This window comes from Oncorhynchus tshawytscha, linkage group LG08 (genome assembly GCF_018296145.1).
Source record: "Oncorhynchus tshawytscha isolate Ot180627B linkage group LG08, Otsh_v2.0, whole genome shotgun sequence".
NCBI lineage: Eukaryota > Metazoa > Chordata > Actinopteri > Salmoniformes > Salmonidae > Oncorhynchus > Oncorhynchus tshawytscha.
In genome coordinates this window covers 60,337,285-60,355,812 of record NC_056436.1, presented here as the reverse complement: position 1 = coordinate 60,355,812, position 18,528 = coordinate 60,337,285, and the positions used below count along the sequence as shown (strand labels likewise).

Below are 18,528 nucleotides of genomic sequence, written 5' to 3'. Positions count from 1 at the left end.
TTTCTTCACGCATCACACCAACAGAAACAAACATCTCTCTGGTAAGAAGGACAGAGGTGTATGTCTCATGATTAACAACTTGTGGTGGAATCATAACTACATACAGGAACTCAAGTCCTTTTGTTCACCTGACCTAGAATTCCTTACAATCGAATGCTGACCGCATTATCTCCCAAGATAATTATTTTTATTATAGTCACAGCCGTATATATATATACCCCCCCCCCTCCCCCCTCCTCGACGGCCCTGAAAGAACTTCACTGGACTCCATGTGAACTGGAAACCATATATGCTGAGGCTGCATTTATTGTAGCTGGGGAACCATGAGACGTATGTGGCAGGGTCTACAGACAATCACGGATTACAAAAAGAAAACCAGTCCTGTCGTGGACATAGACAGCTTGCTCCCAGACAAATTAAACAACTTCTTTGCGTGCTTTGAGGCCATACAGTGCCACCGACACGGCCTGTTACCAAAGACTGTGGGCTCTCCTTCTCCGTGGCCGATGTGAGTAAAACATTTAAACGTGTTAACCCTCGCAAGGCTGCCAGCCCAGACGGCATCCCTAGCCGTGTCCTCAGAGCATGCGCAGACCAGTTGGCTGGTGTGTTTACGGATGTATTCAATCAATCCCTATCCCAGTCTACTGTCCCCACATGCTTCAAGATGGCCACCATTGTTCCTGTTCCCAATAAAGCTAAGGTAACTGAACTAGGTAACTGAACTAAATGACTATGTAGCACTCACTAATGTCATCATCATCAAGTGCTTTGAGAGGCAATTCAAGAATCATATAACCTCCATCCTACCTGATACCCTAGACCCACTCCAATTTGCTTACTGCCCCAATAGGTCCAGGGACAATGCAATTGCCATCACACTGCATACTGCCCTAAACCATCTGGACTAGAGGAATACCTATGTAAGAATGCTGTTCATTGACTACAGCTCAGCATTCCACACCATCGCACCCTCCAAACTCATCATTAAGCTTGAGACCCTGGGTCTCGACCCCACCCTGTGCAACTGGCTCCTGAACCTTCTGACTGTCCCCAGGTGGTGAAGATAGGAAACATCTCCACTCCGCTGGTCCTCAACACTGGGGCCCCACAAGGGTGCATTCTCAGCCCTCTCCTGTTCTCCCTGTTTACCCATGACTATGTGGACATGCATGCCTCCAACTCAATCATCAAGTTTGCAGACGACACTACAGTCGTAGGCTTGATTACCAACGACAAGACCGCCTACAGGGAGGAGGTGAGGGCCGTCAGAGTGTGGTGTCATGACAACTACCCCACTCAAAGTCAACAAAACAAAGGAGATGATTCCGGACTTCATGTAACAGCATAGCGCCCCCCCCATCCACAACTACAGGACAGCAGTGGAGAAGGTGGAAAGGGATAAGTTCCTCGGTGTACACAAACTGAAATGGTCCACTCACACAGACAGCTCGGTGAAGACGGTGCAAGAGCGCCTATTCAACCTCAGGAGGCTGAAGAAATTTGGCTTGTCACCTAAAACCCTCAAACTTTTACAGATGCACAATCGAGAGCATCCTGTAGGGCTGTATCACAGCCCGGTAAGGCAACTGCACCGCCCTCAACTGCAAGGATCTCCAGGGGGTGGTGCGGTCTGCACTTCGCATCACCAGGGGCAAACTACCTGCCCTCCATGACACCTACAGCACCCGATGTCACAAGAAGGCCAAAAAGATCATCAAGGACAACAACCACCTGAGCCACTGCCTGTTCACCCCTCTATCATCCAGAAGGCGAGGTCAGTACAGGTGCATCAAAGCTGGGATCGAGAGACAGAAGCTATTTTTCAATCTCAAGGCCATCAGACTGTTAAACAGCCATCACAAACATGGAGGGGCTGCTGCCAACATACAGACTCAAATCACTGGCCACTTTAATAAATGGATTTAATAAAGGTATCGCTAGTCACTTTAAATAAAGCCACTTTAATAATGTCTACATATTCTACATTACTCATCTCGTGTGTGTGTGTATATACTGTATTTTATACCATCTATTGTGTCTTGCCTATGCCGCACGGCCATCACGAATCCATATATTCATATGTACATTTTCTTATTCCATCCCCTTATAGTGTATATAAGGTAGTCGTTGTGAATTTGTTAGATTACTTGTTAGATATTACTGCACTGTCGGAACTAGAAGCACAAGCATTTAGGTACACTCGAATTAACATCTGCTAACCATGTGTATGTGACTAATAAATTGTTATTTGACATTATCGCAGGCTATGAGTGTTGTCAACCTTCGAGCTGGAAAGTGGTGCAATGATATTTTTAGGCGCTGTATGTGAGAATGAAATGGGGAGAAACACGGAAGTGTTAGAGTGTTCGTTAATTTATATTTGAATAACTTAAATATTTACATGAAGTATTCACTTTTATATGTTTAAATGTGTTCATGAGTTTCTAGTGGGTAGACCATATGGTTCAAGAGAAAAATAGTTAAAACATGGAAGATTACTGGTAAACATTGAAAGTTACCAGTATTTTATCCTACCGTTGCAAACTTAATGTGTGTCATTGCGGATATGGACACAGTTTTTCTGTCCCTGCAAGTGCGTCAACCGTACATCCGATTGTGTGTGAGATTTAAATGGGGAGAAACTGTGTGTGACATTCTGACTTGACACCATTTGTGTGTCCCTGCAGAGTACAGCCGGTTTGAGTCCAAGATCCACGACCTGCGGGAACAGATGATGAACAGCAGCATGAGCTCTGGGTCGGGCTCCCTGCGCACCAGCGAGAAACGCTCCCTCTATGTCAGGTATCAGAACACACACACACAAACCTCCCTGCGCACCAGCGAGAAACTCTGCATCAGGTATCAGAATACACACACACAAACCTGCGCACCAGCGAGAAACCTGCATCAGGTATCAGAATACACACACACAAACCTCCCTGCGAGAAACTCTGCATCAGGTATCAGAATACACACACACAAACCTCCCTGCGCACCGAGAAACTCTGCATCAGGTATCAGAATACACACACACAAACCTCCCTGCGCTCCCTCTATGTCAGGTATCAGAACACACACACACAAACCTCCCTGCGCACCAGCGAGAAACTCTGCATCAGGTATCAGAATACACACACACAAACCTCCCTGCGCACCAGCGAGAAACTCTGCATCAGGTATCAGAATACACACACACAAACCTCCCTGCGCACCAGCGAGAAACTCTGCATCAGGTATCAGAACACACACACACAAACCTCCCTGCGCACCAGCGAGAAACTCTGCATCAGGTATCAGAACACACACACACAAACCTCCCTGCGCACCAGCGAGAAACTCTGCATCAGGTATCAGAATACACACACACAAACCTCCCTGCGCACCAGCGAGAAACTCTGCATCAGGTATCAGAACACACACACACAAACCTCCCTGCGCACTAGCGAGAAACTCTGCATCAGGTATCAGAATACACACACACAAACCTCCCTGCGCACCAGCGATAAACGCTCTGTCTACGTCAGGTATCAGAACACACACAAACAGTACACACAGCTCCCAAACTCCTCACATTTAGCTCATCATTCACAAATACTAAGATTTTTCATAATCACAAAGTAGGTCATCATTAGACCATCAGATGCCAAATATCTGCTCATCTGATTTAATTTGATGAGCAAGCTTTTCTGTTGGATGCCACACATGAACTATTTTACAAATCGCACATCCTATGACTGGTGAAGGTTCTGCTGGTATCATAATGTTATCACGCTGTGGGCATGAAGCCAAACTGTATGGAACCCCAGCCAGTAAGCCAACCAGCCAGTCCGTCAGGAAGAGCAACAGGTGGCAGGCAGGCCTCTCGCTCTCTCTGCTATAATGAGTGCAGCTGCCTGATTCAGGACAGGGAGGGCTCTGGGTGGGTCATGGTGAAAAGGATTCTTCTATGATGTAACACTCATGTCCTAAGTACTGGAACCATATTTCATCTTAAGTGCTGTGTAGCAGCTTCACGTGAGCCCAGTATGTAGGTTACAACCCCTGCAATAATGAACACTTTCAGATCCTATTTGATGGAGATTCTTGACAGAGAAAGAAGCATCTTACTATGAACACAAGCCAGATCAAAATACTTGAAGTGTAATCGGTTCAATGTCCTAAAGGGGGAAAAAAAGGTAAATGAAAAAAGTAAGTTTCTTCTGCTGTGTGATTTGACCATTCGTGTTGTCCTCAAGCAAGACTGTAGCTCACTGGGCCACCTGTAGACGGCGTAAACCAGGATGACTAATGCCCTAAAGACTCCTGTCAGCCAGGGAGAACCATCCTCTCCTTTCATCTGTGTGGGTGACTAAGCATACAGTTATGGAGGGAAAAGGCTGTCTGTTTTAGCCCACTGCAGCAGCCTCTGGAATGTGAGGAGGCCTCTCCAGTGCTCACACACACTGCAACAACACCCACACACACCCAGGGTGTGTCTGAATGCCTATGTGAGGGGAGGCAGTCATGCAACCTGGCAGTGAGACTCAATACCATTACCTGCAGGTAGCAGGGCAGTCTGAATACTTCAGACCAGGCAACCAGTAGGGAGAACACACTGGACCTTCAGACCAGGCAACCAGTAGGGAGAACACACTGGACCTTCAGACCAGGCAACCAGTAGGGAGAACACACTGGACCTTCAGACCAGGCAACCAGTAGGGAGAACACACTGGACCTTCAGACCAGGCAACCAGTAGGGAGAACACACTGGTAATACCACACTGGAACACGAAGTGTCCTGCAGATCCAGGTCAGATTGGTGGCAGCAGTGGAACCTGTAGAGCAGGAATTCCTCCCTGTAAAATAGCAGTGGTTGACCTGTCTGACAGAGAACAGACAGCCTGCAGCAGCCTAGCTGTCTTCAATAGAAACTGTGGCAACAAAGAAGCCAGTGTCTGTTTTGCAATAACATTGTCAAGTTTCATCATGAGAAGCAGTGGGTTTTAAACTTCATAACCTGTTACTAGTATGGTGCAGTAATATGTTGTTGAGTGATTGACTCTAACACCTGTCTCTCTCTCTCTCTGTGTGTGTGTGTGTGTGTGTCTCTCTCTCTGTGTGTGTGTGTGTGTGTGTGTGTGTGTGTCTCTCTCTCTCTGTGTGTGTGTGTGTCTCTCTCTCTCTGTGTATGTCTCTCTCTGTCTGTGTGTGTAGAGCTCTGTTTGACTACGACCGGACCAGAGACAGCTGTCTGCCCAGCCAGGGCCTGAGCTTCTCCTATGGGGACATCCTGCATGTCATCAACGCCTCTGATGACGAGTGGTGGCAGGCGCGCCTGGTCACGCCCCACGGGGAGAGCGAGCAGATCGGGGTCATTCCAAGCAAGAAGAGGTAACCTCAGCACTCCCATTTACTATTCAAAATGTGTAGCTGTTGTGACATTCAACGTGCCTCAGTAAGTGATTTGAAATTGTTCTTTTCTATGCAGGGTGGAGAAGAAAGAGCGAGCGAGGTTAAAAACAGTCAAGTTCCACGCCAGGACGGGCATGATCGAGTCCAACCGGGTGAGTGTGGAGGGTGGCTCTGGTTCTCCTGCCTGGCAGTGGGGACCTAAGGAGCTGACCCACTTCCCCCTCCCTGAGGCAGGCAATGTGGGAACAGGAGCAGGTAGCAGGGACCAAGCTACTCACTGGAGCTAGTGCAGGAAACTAAAGACTCACAATACATTACAGACAGGCTACCAAACTGGCTCATACATAAATAAGTATTAAGGCCCGATGAGGGTGTGGTATATGGCCAATATATCACAGCTAAGGGCTGTTCTTACACACAACGCAATGTGGAGTGCCTGGCTATAGCCCTTAGCCGTGGTATATTGACCATATACCACAAACCCCTGAGGTGCCTTATTGTTATTATAAACTGGTTACCAACGTAATTAAGGCAGTAAAAATAAGTGTTTTGTCATACCTGTGGTATATTTGGTAAACTTGGTGGTATATTGGTATATTTGTTTGTGATATAAAATCTGTACATTGGCAATGTGCGAAACCGCTGGTTCACAAATCTAGGCTCTCGTTGGTCAATTGTTGATTGGCTAAGTGTTATCACATGATGTTCATGTAATATTTTGACCCTGTCATTCACACTCCTGTAATGATATAAGAAAGCAATTTCAGCTTCTATATACCGTTTCTAGGATAAAAATGGAAGTAGCATCTCCCCCTTGCATAAGTGTACCATTCATTTCACCCTGGTTATCTTCCTTAATTTATTGTTACATTTGTATAGATTTTTGTCTGTTTTATTTAATTTTGCATGTGTGTTTGGTGTCCTCATTGAACAAAAACATTCTGTTGTGTTTTTTGTTTCACCTTCCCCCATTGCCCCCCCCCATCATCATGCACATCTCCAAGCAGTCAATCAAAATAAAGCGCAAAAAAGCTTCAACCTCTCACACAAGTTCCCGTTTTACAAGAGCAAGGAGAATATTGTGCAGGAGTTGGAGTCTGAACGTGAGTACCCAACGTGTGATAAGAGGGTTTTGCTTTTCGCGCTTTTCCTCTCCGCTTCATCTCTCCACTCACCTCTGGGAGCAGACTGTGGCTGTCTTTCTCCTCTCATTTAATCACCCAGAGAGGACCCACACAGACCCAGGCCTGGGGTTCAGGTGTCGGCCTCTCTCTGGTGTCTGTCTGTCCTCTGGTGGAGACTCCAGGTGTGTTCTGCTGGCTGCCAGGGCATGTGTGTGTCTGGCTGCACTAACACAGTAACCGTGTACTGCTTCTAGAGGCCTTGATACACCCACACTATTTACTGCTGCCCAGGTAGAATCACATTACCTGGACAGCAGCACTAAAACGCATTACGACCAACGGGTCTAAATCCCATTCTTAATGGGACTGACTGTCTAATTGAAAAGGGAATTGGTTTTCACTGGGAATAGAGTAGGGTTTAGGGAGCACAGTGCCTTGTGTTGGTCCCCCCCATCTCCCTGCCTTCCAGCGAGCAGCACATCACACCTCCCTTGCTCTCGGCCAGTGCTCACTAACCTCTTCTTCTTCCTGTCTGCCTCTTCTCTCTCTGTTTCTGCTCTCACCTGTCGGGACACTCAGGACTTCCCAGGGTTAAGCGATGACTTTTATGGATCAAAGAGTTTGAGTAAGTGTGTGGTTGGACTGGCACGCTGCAGCTGCTGTCCCCAGAGCGCCGAGCTAAATGCCTGTTCAATGCAGACCCGACTGGCAATGGCTGCAACACACACATGCGCTTTCTCTTGCTTACACACACACACACACCCTAGGATAAGAGTACAAGCGTTAGACCTCGTCTGACTTCCTCCTCCCCTGTAGGGATTTGACTATAAAAGTTTAGCAGGGCATTGTCAGAGTGATTACTTGGAAGAACCTAGTATCTCCCTCCCTTCACTTACTGGACAGGGTTTGCTTTTCCTATCCTGTTTTTCCCTGTTAGCCAGCCGAGCTGACTGCCCAGTGCCGATGCATCCTTGTTAACCGCCACGGTTTTCTTTTGCTTGTCCCTGACATTGTATGTGACGTCCCAGATTCAGGTCCCTCCGTAGGAAACATAGACAAGGGACCGCCGGGTCAGTTGGGACTTTGTGAAAGGAAACACTTCATTTCCTATTGCTGCCACCTCCAACCACTTCCCCCTATAGAGAATGTCACTCTGAACAAGGCTGTTGTTTTCTTTGGGGTTAAGCAGTGGGACAACGGGGGGATTTGTTATTTCCTTGATGTTCTGAGACCGGTGGTGAACATATTCTTTTTCTCACCAAAATAATTGTGGCTACTACAACCACTGACAGGTTTAAACTTTCCCCACCCTAAACATGTTCCTCTCCTTGCAGAATGCCTGACGTCAAACACCAGCGACAGTGAAAGCAGCTCAAGTAAGCAACTGTGTTTTTCTTCAACAAAAAAATGTTAATGCCTTGTTTCTAAGATAATCCACCTAAATGAAAAGCATGCTGCACGTCATTACGCCCGTATCCAGAACTTATTTGAGTCCTCTGTGCTGTAGTTAGCTGGCATTCCACTGAGGTGGTATCAGGCACTTAGTAGGAAAACCTTCTCTTATGTGCTGTTTTGGAAAATGTGACTGCATGAAAAGACTACCTTTTAAACTACTATCAACCACATCTGGTCATCCATTGTCATGGGATTATAATAAAGATGACATACTGTCTTCTTCCTTTCTGCTATTCAGAGGGCCAGGAAGACACCATTCTCTCATACGAGCCAGTGATTCGACAGGAGAGTAAGTATAATATACGTATATATTTGTTCTCTGTAGAAGAGGGTTGGCGACCATTAATGGCTGCAACACACATGCGCTTTCTCTTGCTTACATACACACACACACACCCACCCTAGGATAAGAGTACAAGCGTTAGACCTCGTCTGACTTCCTCCTCCCAGGCAGGGTAGCCTAGTGGTTAGAGCGTTGGACTAGTAACCGGAAGGTTGCAAGTTCAAACCCCCGAGCTGTCAAGGTACAAATCTGTCGTTCTGCCCCTGAACAGGCAGTTAACCCACTGTTCCTAGGTCGTTATTGAAAATAAGAATTTTTTCTTAACTGACTTGCCTAGTTAAATAAAGGTAAAATAAAAAATTTAAAAATGCTTATCTTTATTCCAGTGTTTGCAGACATTAGTTCTGACCTGCTCCCTCTCCTCTCGTTTGCAGTTCATTACACAAGGCCTGTGATCATCTTAGGCCCAATGAAAGACCGAGTTAACGATGACCTGATTTCAGAGTTCTCTCACAAGTTTGGCTCCTGCGTTCCTCGTGAGTAGACCACTCCGCAACATGCATCACATTATCACAGCAGTGTATGGCAACGCTGTGTTTTAGTGACCACACTCTCTAACCGTCAGTTGAACTGGTCCCTCTCTGTGCAGACACGACACGTCCGCAGCGGGAGAACGAGATGGACGGCCAGGACTACCACTTTGTGGGCTCGCGGGAGCAGATGGAGAAGGACATTCAGGATAATAAGTTCATTGAGGCGGGCCAGTTCAACGAGAACCTCTATGGGACCAGCATCTTGTCTGTCAGAGCAGTGGCTGAGAGGGTATGGAGGCACACACACACACCATTAAATGTACAGCATACAGGGATGCAAACTCGTCACTTTTCTGCCATATTTGCCGGTTTGATCTCAAAATAGGTCATCCACATGAATCGTGTAGATCCGTATTCAAAATAAAATATGTATGCGTGGGGTCTGACAGCAGGTGCTCAGCACCCATTGAGATAAGAGACTCAGATCTTGTCTTCTCCCTGTGAGATCACTAAATAAATGTGACTCTCCCCCCCCTTTACTATCTCAAGTGAATGCTACTTTATTGAGGGACAATGTACTTGCCTTAGCTAGGTGGGACAACCACATATCATTCTCAGGATGAATGCACTGACTTTTTAAGTCGCTCTGGATAAGAGTGTCTGCTAAATTACTCACATTTTACATTACATTTTTACATTTTGTTTCTTAACTAAATGAATGACTGAGCACGGAATGCGTCCCTCAAATAGAATATCAAACTAAGTTCAGAGCGTGATGTCTGATATGTCATCAGAATGAATCTTGGTTACCCAGAAGTAAAATCCTCACGCGAAAGTTTGGCATGTAGTCGGTCCATGAGGGATTATATCAAAATGCTTCATCCGGTCTCACCGGTGACTGCTGTGAGCAGCCTAGCGAGCCATTAGCCTCCTCAGCTGCTTCTCTCTGTCCATTCTGTCTGCGCATCTCCATCAGGTTGAAATGTTATTTAGCCGTGATGGCGAGCTGAGGGTGTGCAGACAAGTGATGAGGCTTCTGTTATATTTGTTTAGTTATTGGAGCGGCTCGAAGCACGAGCGAAGTGGATAAGTATCTTTTAAATTCTCCTGTTAGAGCAAGCAGGCCGGTCTGCTAGGTTTTGCTGTCACGCAGCCATAGAGGGAAAACAGAGCACAGTGACAGTAATGCTTGCGCCTTTATATCACTGAAGGTTTCTAAGTCAAACCAGTCACAAGTTATGCTCCTTTCTCCCTTTTCTACTGCAAACAACCCTGTTTAGTTATGTTACCTGGCTAGCTAGCTAACAACATGGTACCTTGGCTATGCACAAATTTGGATGGCACAGGACAAACAGAAAAGTGATAGCCTACTCAAAAAGATGCTTCAAAGGTAGGATGCATATGCTTAATCAATTTAATTTTAAGCTAAATCTGGTATCACAACGACTTGGTATACGACTTGGTATCGTGATACTTGGCCTGGGATCACATCGTTAGTAAAATGTTGGTATTGTGATAACCCCACTCTGAAAATAGAGAAATTCTTACGGCGTATAGATTTTCTGCATGTTTCTGTGTGGAAAAACTGTCACCTTTTTGGGTCCTCACAAGTTTGCATCCAGGGTTAATTTCTGATTCATTCTTAATGGATGTAGAGCCTGATAGAGTATGTGGTAGTTTCATACTGACCTGCTCGTTCTCTCTTTCCTCTTCCTGCAGGGAAAACATTGTATCCTGGACGTGTCTGGGAACGCTATAAAGCGACTTCAACAAGCACAACTTTATTCGATCGCAATTTTCATCAAACCAAAATCCATTGAAGCTCTTATGTAAGTGTGTGTTCTTGGAACTAATAAACTGTTAAAAGCATTGCACTTTTACTGTTAACTCGATACATCACTTCCTGTACTGCACAATCATGTCTTGTGTTGCAGGGACATGAATAAGAGACAGACTTACGAACAAGCTAATAAAGTCTTTGATAAAGCAATTAAGCTTGAACAAGAGTTTGGAGAATTTTTCACAGGTAAGTCCACTAGTTATTAAAAAAATTTCACAGATGCTAAATATTTTAGATGAGCTTGTATTGTAGTGCGAGTAGGAATCTTGATGCACTCATGATATTTGTGTGTCTCTCTCTCTCTCTCTCCAGCCATTGTACAGGGTGATTCGCTAGAGGAGATCTACAACAAAATCAAGATGATCATTGAGGAACAGTCGGGCCCCTACATCTGGATACCTTCTTCAGAGAAGCTCTGAGCTCCCCAGCTGTACCCCTCTGTCGGCGCAGAGACCCCCTCCCGACACCCCGCCCATCCCCCGAAGAGCTCCTCCCTCCCCCTTTTTTGCAGATATGTTTCATATCAAGTTTTATTGTCATCATTATGTTAATCTCAAATGAAAACTAGTCTTATCACCATTTCTGTGACTGTGCACACCCCTGCATGAGTTTCTCAGCAAATCCATTCAAGACTGGAAATGCCATTTCAAATGAATTTGTCATTTTAAAACAAAACAAGGGAAAAGCAAAATGAATCGTTCTTTGTGAAATGGGACTGACAGTTGAAGATCAGAATGTTTTACAGACGACGCTGGAGTGAGGAGGAGTTAGGGATTCAGGAGAAGTTGCAGACCAATCATACAAGTTGGAACACTGTAAATGTTCATCAAATCACATTTTTAAAAAAGACATGCAAGATGAGAAGCAAAGACCACTTAGGTTTTTTTTCTACAAGGACTGGATAATATCAAGCCCAGCTGATGGTACTGTTGGAGTTATCGCTCTTCTTTGTAATTACAGAAGAAATTGGTGGAGAAGCCTACAGACTGGTGATCTACCAGCTTGCTGTTTGATCAGCTGCCAGTTGTTGGTGCTGCAGCTGATACAGACCTCTTGGGAGGCAGAACCAATGGAAGAAATTAGTTATGAATCTCTACATTTATATTATGAAATCACAAGGTAAATTATCAAATCCTACTGCGATTTTACTACATATTAAAAACTACACGTTTTACACTTCACTAGAATTGTCTACTTGGAGGGCTGTTAGATTGTTTTTTTTTTGGAGGGGGGATTTTTTTGCTTGTGGTTTTTAGCTGCTCTGTGTAAAGGATGAGGGTAGAGAAGTGTAACGGGGCTCTCTGCAAAACACAACTGCCTTACATCAAATACAAATTGTTATATTACTACCTGTACTTTGAGGGAAGCTATAAATAATTGACAACGAAAAAAAGATGGAACTTTTTATTTTAAATGTTCACCTTTTCTGCGTTGTCTCCTAACTTCCAGGAGGCCTAACTTGTGAGTGCAATAGACGAACGCATCGCACTTCTGTGGACTTCTCTCTTCCCTTTGTATTCTTTTTGACTTTTCCTGTTGTAATTTAAGATTTGATTGGATTTCAATTTAGGCAGCCATAGCTCCCTCACCCACGTTGAGCAGCAGATCACCCTATTACACTCTCTACCTTCCAAGAGGAGTGTGTCTTCTGATTGAATGGTCACATGGTACTGTCCTGAATATGCCATCATGAAGGTGGCCTTAAAAACGGGTAGAACAAGACAATACTTGTATTGGATGTCCTAACAGAGGCAATTTAACCTGCTTTTGGATTGTCCCCTTTCCCCCCCACCCAAAATAACACTAAAGAGGGGTTTGATTAAAACCTACATTGCATTCGTAAAGTATTCAGACTTCTTGACTTTTTTTCACATTAGTCTTATTTTAAAATGGATTAAATACATGTTTTATCAATCAACACACAATACCCCATAATGACAAAGCAAAAACAGTTTTAGAAAGTTGTGTAAATGTATTAGAAATAAGAAACAAATGCCTTACTTACATAAGTATTCAGACCCTTTGCTATGACTTGAAATTAAGCTCAGGTGAATCCTGTTTCCATTGATCATCCTTGATGTTTCTACAACTTGATTAGAGTCCCACAGTTGACACTGCATGTCAGAGTAAAAACCAAGCCATGAGGTTGAAGGAATTGTCTGTAGGGCTCAGAGACAGGATTGTGTCGTGGCTCAGAGACAGGATTGTGTCGTGGCACAGATCTGGGGAAGGGTACCAAAACATTTCTGCAGCATTGAAGGTCCCCAAGAACACAGTGTCCTTAAATTTAAGAAGTTTGGAACCACCAAGACTATTCCTAGAGCTAGCCGCCTGGCCAAACTGAGCAATCGTGGGAGAAGTGCCTTTGGTCAGGAAGGTAACCAAGGACCCAATGGTCACTCTGACAGAGCTCCAGAGTTCCTCTGTGGAGATGGGAGAACCTTCCAGAAGGACAACCATCTCTGTAGCACTCCACCAATCAGGCATTTATGGTAGAGTGGCCAGATGGAAGCCACTCTTCAGCAGTAGGGACTGGGAGTCTAGTCAGGATCGAGGGAAAGATGAACGGAGCAAAGTACAGAGAGATCCTTGATGAAAACCTGCTCCAGAGCACTCTGGACCTCAGACTGGGGCGAAGGTTCACCTTCCAACTGGACAACGACCCTAAGCACACAGCCAAGACAACGCAGGAGTGGCTTCGGAACAAGTCTCTGAATGGCCCGGCCAAAGCCCGGACTTGAACCCGATCGAACATCTCTGGAGAGACCTAAAAATAGCTGTGCAGTGACGCTTCCCATCCAACCTGACAAAGCTTGAGAGGATCTGCAGAGAAGAATGGGGAAAAACTCCCCAAATACAGGAGTGCCAAGCTTGTAGCGTCATACCCAAGAAGACTTGAGGCTGTAATCGCTGCCAAAGGGGCTTCAACAAAGTACTGAGTAAAGGTTCTGAATAATTATGTAAATGTGTTATTGTTTTTGTGTGTGTGTGTGTGTGCGTGTATGTATATATATATATATCATATTTGCTAACATAAAAAAAAATGTTTTGCTTTGTCATGGTTATTGTGTGTAGATTTAAGTATTTAATCAATTTTAGAATAAGGCTGTGACTTAACAAAATGTAGAAAAAGTCAAAGGGGTCTGAATACTTTCTGAATACACTGTATATGCTCTTTGTATCTAACGTTTTTAAATCATTTTTGAATGAGTTCTGGGCATGTGTTGAACCACTGTGTTATGAACCCATGGCATGTCTGGGGCGAGCAAGGTCAGCTCAGGAATCTAACACGCAGATTTAATTTCCCCTGTGACTGAAATGCCATGTTTGAAAGGAGACATGGAGAGTTCAAAGCTGTTAAATGTGAATGAGAGTAATTGACTGAACGATCTGAGTGATTTTAAAGGCATTTGCATTGAACTATTTAATAAGCGAATGTAATATGTCTATCTTATGATGCAGTGAAGCTTTGTGAAGACCACTTCTGTGGTAAACCCTTGCCTGAGTTGGCTCTATGGATTCAACAGGATTGAAATGACCTGCCCCATCTCCCTTTGCAGATCTTGGCACTGTGTGTTTGTGTACATGTGAGGGGACTTGTTGAAGAATAAGGAATGCTGTGGCTCCCTACCCTGTGAATGTTTAGATTTTCCACCTTTTTTTGGTAGAGGGGAATGGGTTTTCCTCAGATACCTGAGATCTTCTATATGCCCACAGGAAGTTGTCACCTAGCCCTCTGGGTCCCTTACTTCCCCCTAAAGCACCTGTACCTGAAGGCATTTTCTGAACAGGTGTGCCCACCTGCCAGGCACCACTGCTAAACCAGCTGTCATTACCTGTGTCAAAACCAGAGTTCAGGGAATAACCGAAGGGAACAGAGCCATTTATAAACTGCATACAGACTGTTTCAAAGGGTGTGGTAGCTGTCAAATGTAAATATGCCCCCAGCAGATCCCCCTCACCTGTGCTTCATGCATGTGTGAAACAAACTGGGGCAAAACATGTTTTCTAGATCACAAATGTCAGGTAAGTAAACTGAGCTATTCTGAGATATAATTTCCATACAAATGTGCTGTAATGTTGGTATTTCTCTATAGACAAATCTTCAGCTGCCTATTGGAAAAATGTTTGTCAGTTGGGAATGTAATTCCTTCAAGTAGGGCCTGTCTACATGTTATTTCTTGTGGAAAATGGTGTCTGAGTGTATAGAATTAAACAATTATGTAAAAAAATGAAGATGAGACACAGGCAGCAACCTACAAGGTGATATTCCAGAAACCATGAGGTGCATTGATCATTATCTCATTTAGAACTGCTCCTCAGCTGTGTTTCAACTAAACACCAGACTGTTAACGTCTGGTATTTATACCTCTCGGTCAGCCATGTCAATAAAGCCCAAAGAACTAGATTTAATTGTATTATTTCTATTGCGGTAGAACAAGATTGAACCGAAATGCCTCTTGTGTTTGTATAATTGATGAGGGTATTTTTTCCAGTGAGAGAGACATGAGCTCTGGGGGGGTGGGGTCGGTTGGGTTATGGTTTGTCCTTCTGGGTGATGAGTTGTTTGACAGCGCACCTGTGCAGTAAGTGCTTGCGAACCCTTTGATTGTACAGTACTTTCCTTCCTGTCACACTACAGGTGGTAGAGCCTATCAGGACGCTGGGCCAAACGGTCTTCCCTGTCCTAGTCATGAGGGAACAGTCCTGCAACCTATTTTGTTTGGGGTTTTGTTTTGGACTGGACAAGAGTTTATTTGTTTGAAAATAATAAAATATGTGACTCGGTTATATCATTTTGATGTGTTTTATTTGAGTCCACTGGTATTGGCAGTTTAAGATTTGTTTAATTAAGATTAATGAAATTTTTACATGTAAAATTCACATAAATGTAATATATGCAAGAGGCTTAAAATAAAGTCCATTCATGTGCAGATTTTTTTTTTTTTAACCTTTATTTTACTAGGCAAGTCAGTTAAGAACAAATTCTTATTTTCAATGACGGCCTAGGAACAGTGGGTTAACTGCCTGTTCAGGGGCAGAACGACAGATTTGTACCTTGTCAGCTCGGGGATTTGAACTTGCAACCTTTCGGTTACTAGTCCAACGCTCTAACCACTAGGCTACCCTGTCGCCCCAGCAGAAATGGTTATCTGAACTCTCCATAGGGAAAGTGAGGGAAATATTGGGTGAGGACAGGATGCAACTGACATCCTGGAGGAGCTGACTAAACTGGAGACCAGTCATACATCATATAGTAAACTACCATCCCAGCTACCACATGAATAACATCAGGTGCCAGACAGTAAAAGAGCTCTGCAAAGCTCTACCAGCTCAAATCACGACTCCAAGAGGAGGTTCTTCTTGGCTTTGTCCAGACTATCCAGGACCTGTGTACAGATCTGACATCTGTGGACAAACAATACTGGATATTAGCAATCTAAGAAACAAATGGCTAGGCCTATATCTTTTTTCATTTACAGGTATACAACCAAACTTTTCTTAAGACATCTTATCAGTAATAAGAATGTTCTTCACGGACTTGCCTAGTAAAATAAAGATGACATTTTTAAAAATTACAATTCAATATTCCATGGGCCAAAGCCTCTCATTTGACTCAGCCCTGTCACGCTCCACTGCTGTCTCCTCCCTCAGTAGTACCTGTGTCTGGTAGCTCTCCTGCAGGGAGCCCAGGCAGCGGAGGAAGCTCATGCCCAGGCCACACCACCCCTCAGGGTACTCGGCCAGGCTGTAAAGCAGGATGCCTGTGTTCCAGGCGCAGGTCAGCTGCCACAAGATCTCCATCTCAGGGAAGTCCTCAGGCTGGAGAGGAGACAACAAACACATTCATGCTGCCGCAGTCCACCTGTCTAGAAGCACCTGTGATGATGGCCTCAGAGTCCAGGTATGCATATGAATGCTTTTAATGTCTATAGTTAGTCTGGGAATGACACGACAGCAAGTGTTAGAGTTGTTGAGGAAGACTCAAATGTGATTTTGATGTATATTGATTTAAAGGACAAGTTTTCCCAAAATCCAGAAACTTCCAAGTGAATCCATACATTGAAACTAGTTCAGTGGAGTTTCCCCATCTCTCCCTGTAGTGCTGTGATGTAGTGCTATGCTGGAACACCGGGGTGGCAGTCCAAACACTGAAAAGACACACCCTCGTCCACTTACCCTTGCCTTATGCCCTTGGGGAAATCCCTGTCGCCATCTTGGCGGGCGGTCCAAATGATTAGCCAAGCAAGGGCAGTTTGCAACGTAAGCCCCTCAGCCCTCGTTTTAGTCGGCTTTGCAGGTGTACAAGTATGTTCACTCCGGGGCCTGAAACACACCATAATTCAATTTGCGACGATTGTACATCTGCTAAGAAAAGTCCGCGAAAACTTAAAAACAACATCAATGGAGAAGTCAACATACAAGTGTAAGTAAAAACGAATGCAAATAAGTTACATTGTGCTTCTAATGCACATGACGGCACAAACACGTCTCGTAAAAAGTACATGTTTTTGTTTGGTTATCTTTTGGAAATTGTAGAAATAAATAATTTTCCTTCTTCAGAAGTTCCAGCTATGCAGGCTAACGTTAGTTAGCTAACTATCATACAGTAGGCGTATATTAATAATTATATATAGACATGCACTCATAATTGACTAGCGCATATAAAGCTACCGGTGGCTAAAAACACAATCATCGCAGGATGAACGAGTGACGAATTTCCGGCCAATGGTGGCCCATTCACAAATCATTCCTCCTTTTTGCAAGAAAAGACTTGGGTCATGGAAGTAGATGGGAATTTTTCAAATATAAAGTCAGAGTGGTAGCCTTTAAACGCGCCAAAGAGCTGATGCAATTAAAGAACCTTAGAGAAAAGGAGATGATGAGCAAGCTTGACAGTTTTCTGAAGAAAGATCATTTGTCTGAAGAAGAGGAGTCTGTATTCAAATCTTTACAACTAGAATTAGAACAGCTTTACACGGATCTGGCAATGGGTGCCTTTGTAAGGTCAAGAGCAAAGTGGATTGAAGAGGGGGAAAGAAACACTAGTTACTTTTTATGCACTTGAAAAGAGAAACTACAAAATAATCTATAACTGCACTCAAAATTAATGATGTTTTATGCAAAGATCCCATTGCAATATCATCATTTGTCAATTCCTTTTATGAAAATCTTTACAGCTCTCAATTTCAGGAAGATGGTTGTGAAAGCTACATTTGCCACATTCAGAATTATGTCCCTGTAATTGAGGATGATTTCCACTCAGTTTGCGATTTGCCTGTGTCAATTGAAGAAATTAGAGAGGCTCTGAATTCAATGAAAAAAGGGAAATCACCTGGCCCTGATGGCCTGTCAGTTGAATTCTATAGACAGTTTTGGGAGTTACCCGATTTTCAATATGTTTCAAGATTGCATTAAAAATGGGGAAATGGTCTCCACTATGAAACATTGCCTTATTTCATTGATTCTGAAGCCCGATAAAGACCCTTCTCTCATTGACAATTGGAGACCAATTACTTTATTAAAAATTGATTACAAATTGATTGCTCTGGTTTATGCCAAAAGATTAAAGAAAGGAATAGATACCATTATAAATGAGACTCAAACGAGATTTATGAAGGGCCGTCACATAAGTTCTAACATTTGTTTAGTCTCGGACTTTTTGGATTATTCAGATGCAATTGACTCAGATGCGGTTGTATTATTTTTGGACTTCTGTAAAGTCTTTGACACAATTGAACATGAATTTGTCTTTAGGTTCTCTTAAACTTTTTGGATTTGGTGAACATTTTATTAAAGTACTTTGCATGTTTTACAAAGATATAAATAGTTCTGTGCTACTAAACCTTAATACTTCCAAAAGATTCAGTATCAACAGAAGTGTACGACAGGGATGCC

The 18,528-nt window shown here is 43.9% G+C and overlaps 1 protein-coding gene and 1 long non-coding RNA gene across 10 annotated transcripts in view; one reads left to right on the top strand and one right to left on the bottom strand.

Moving 5' to 3' along the window:
* LOC112256195 (disks large homolog 3) overlaps window positions 1-12,476 on the top strand; it is a 128,489-nt gene extending 116,013 nt beyond the window's left edge. For all 8 annotated transcript variants that reach the window (XM_042325719.1, XM_042325717.1, XM_042325718.1 and 5 more), the window contains 11 exons: window positions 2,691-2,805; window positions 5,197-5,373; window positions 5,471-5,546; window positions 7,098-7,143; window positions 7,853-7,894; window positions 8,212-8,262; window positions 8,691-8,792; window positions 8,906-9,078; window positions 10,509-10,618; window positions 10,724-10,815; window positions 10,942-12,476. In XM_042325719.1, coding sequence (XP_042181653.1) covers window positions 2,691-2,805; window positions 5,197-5,373; window positions 5,471-5,546; window positions 7,098-7,143; window positions 7,853-7,894; window positions 8,212-8,262; window positions 8,691-8,792; window positions 8,906-9,078; window positions 10,509-10,618; window positions 10,724-10,815; window positions 10,942-11,048 — 1,091 coding nt within the window. In that variant the 3' untranslated portion in view covers window positions 11,049-12,476. The remainder of the gene's footprint in view (window positions 1-2,690; window positions 2,806-5,196; window positions 5,374-5,470; window positions 5,547-7,097; window positions 7,144-7,852; window positions 7,895-8,211; window positions 8,263-8,690; window positions 8,793-8,905; window positions 9,079-10,508; window positions 10,619-10,723; window positions 10,816-10,941) is intronic.
* Window positions 12,477-15,642: 3,166 nt separating this feature from the next.
* LOC112257088 lies at window positions 15,643-17,766 on the bottom strand. 2 transcript variants are annotated; one of them, XR_002954503.2, is made up of 4 exons: window positions 17,305-17,766; window positions 16,810-16,956; window positions 16,291-16,452; window positions 15,643-16,038 (listed from the first exon to the last, which is right to left on the bottom strand). It is a non-coding gene; the product is annotated as an uncharacterized LOC112257088 (long non-coding RNA). The 2 variants fall into 2 exon arrangements; XR_002954502.2 differs by lacking the exon at window positions 17,305-17,766 and having other exon boundaries at window positions 16,810-17,298.
* Between the last annotated feature and the right edge of the window lie 762 nt (window positions 17,767-18,528).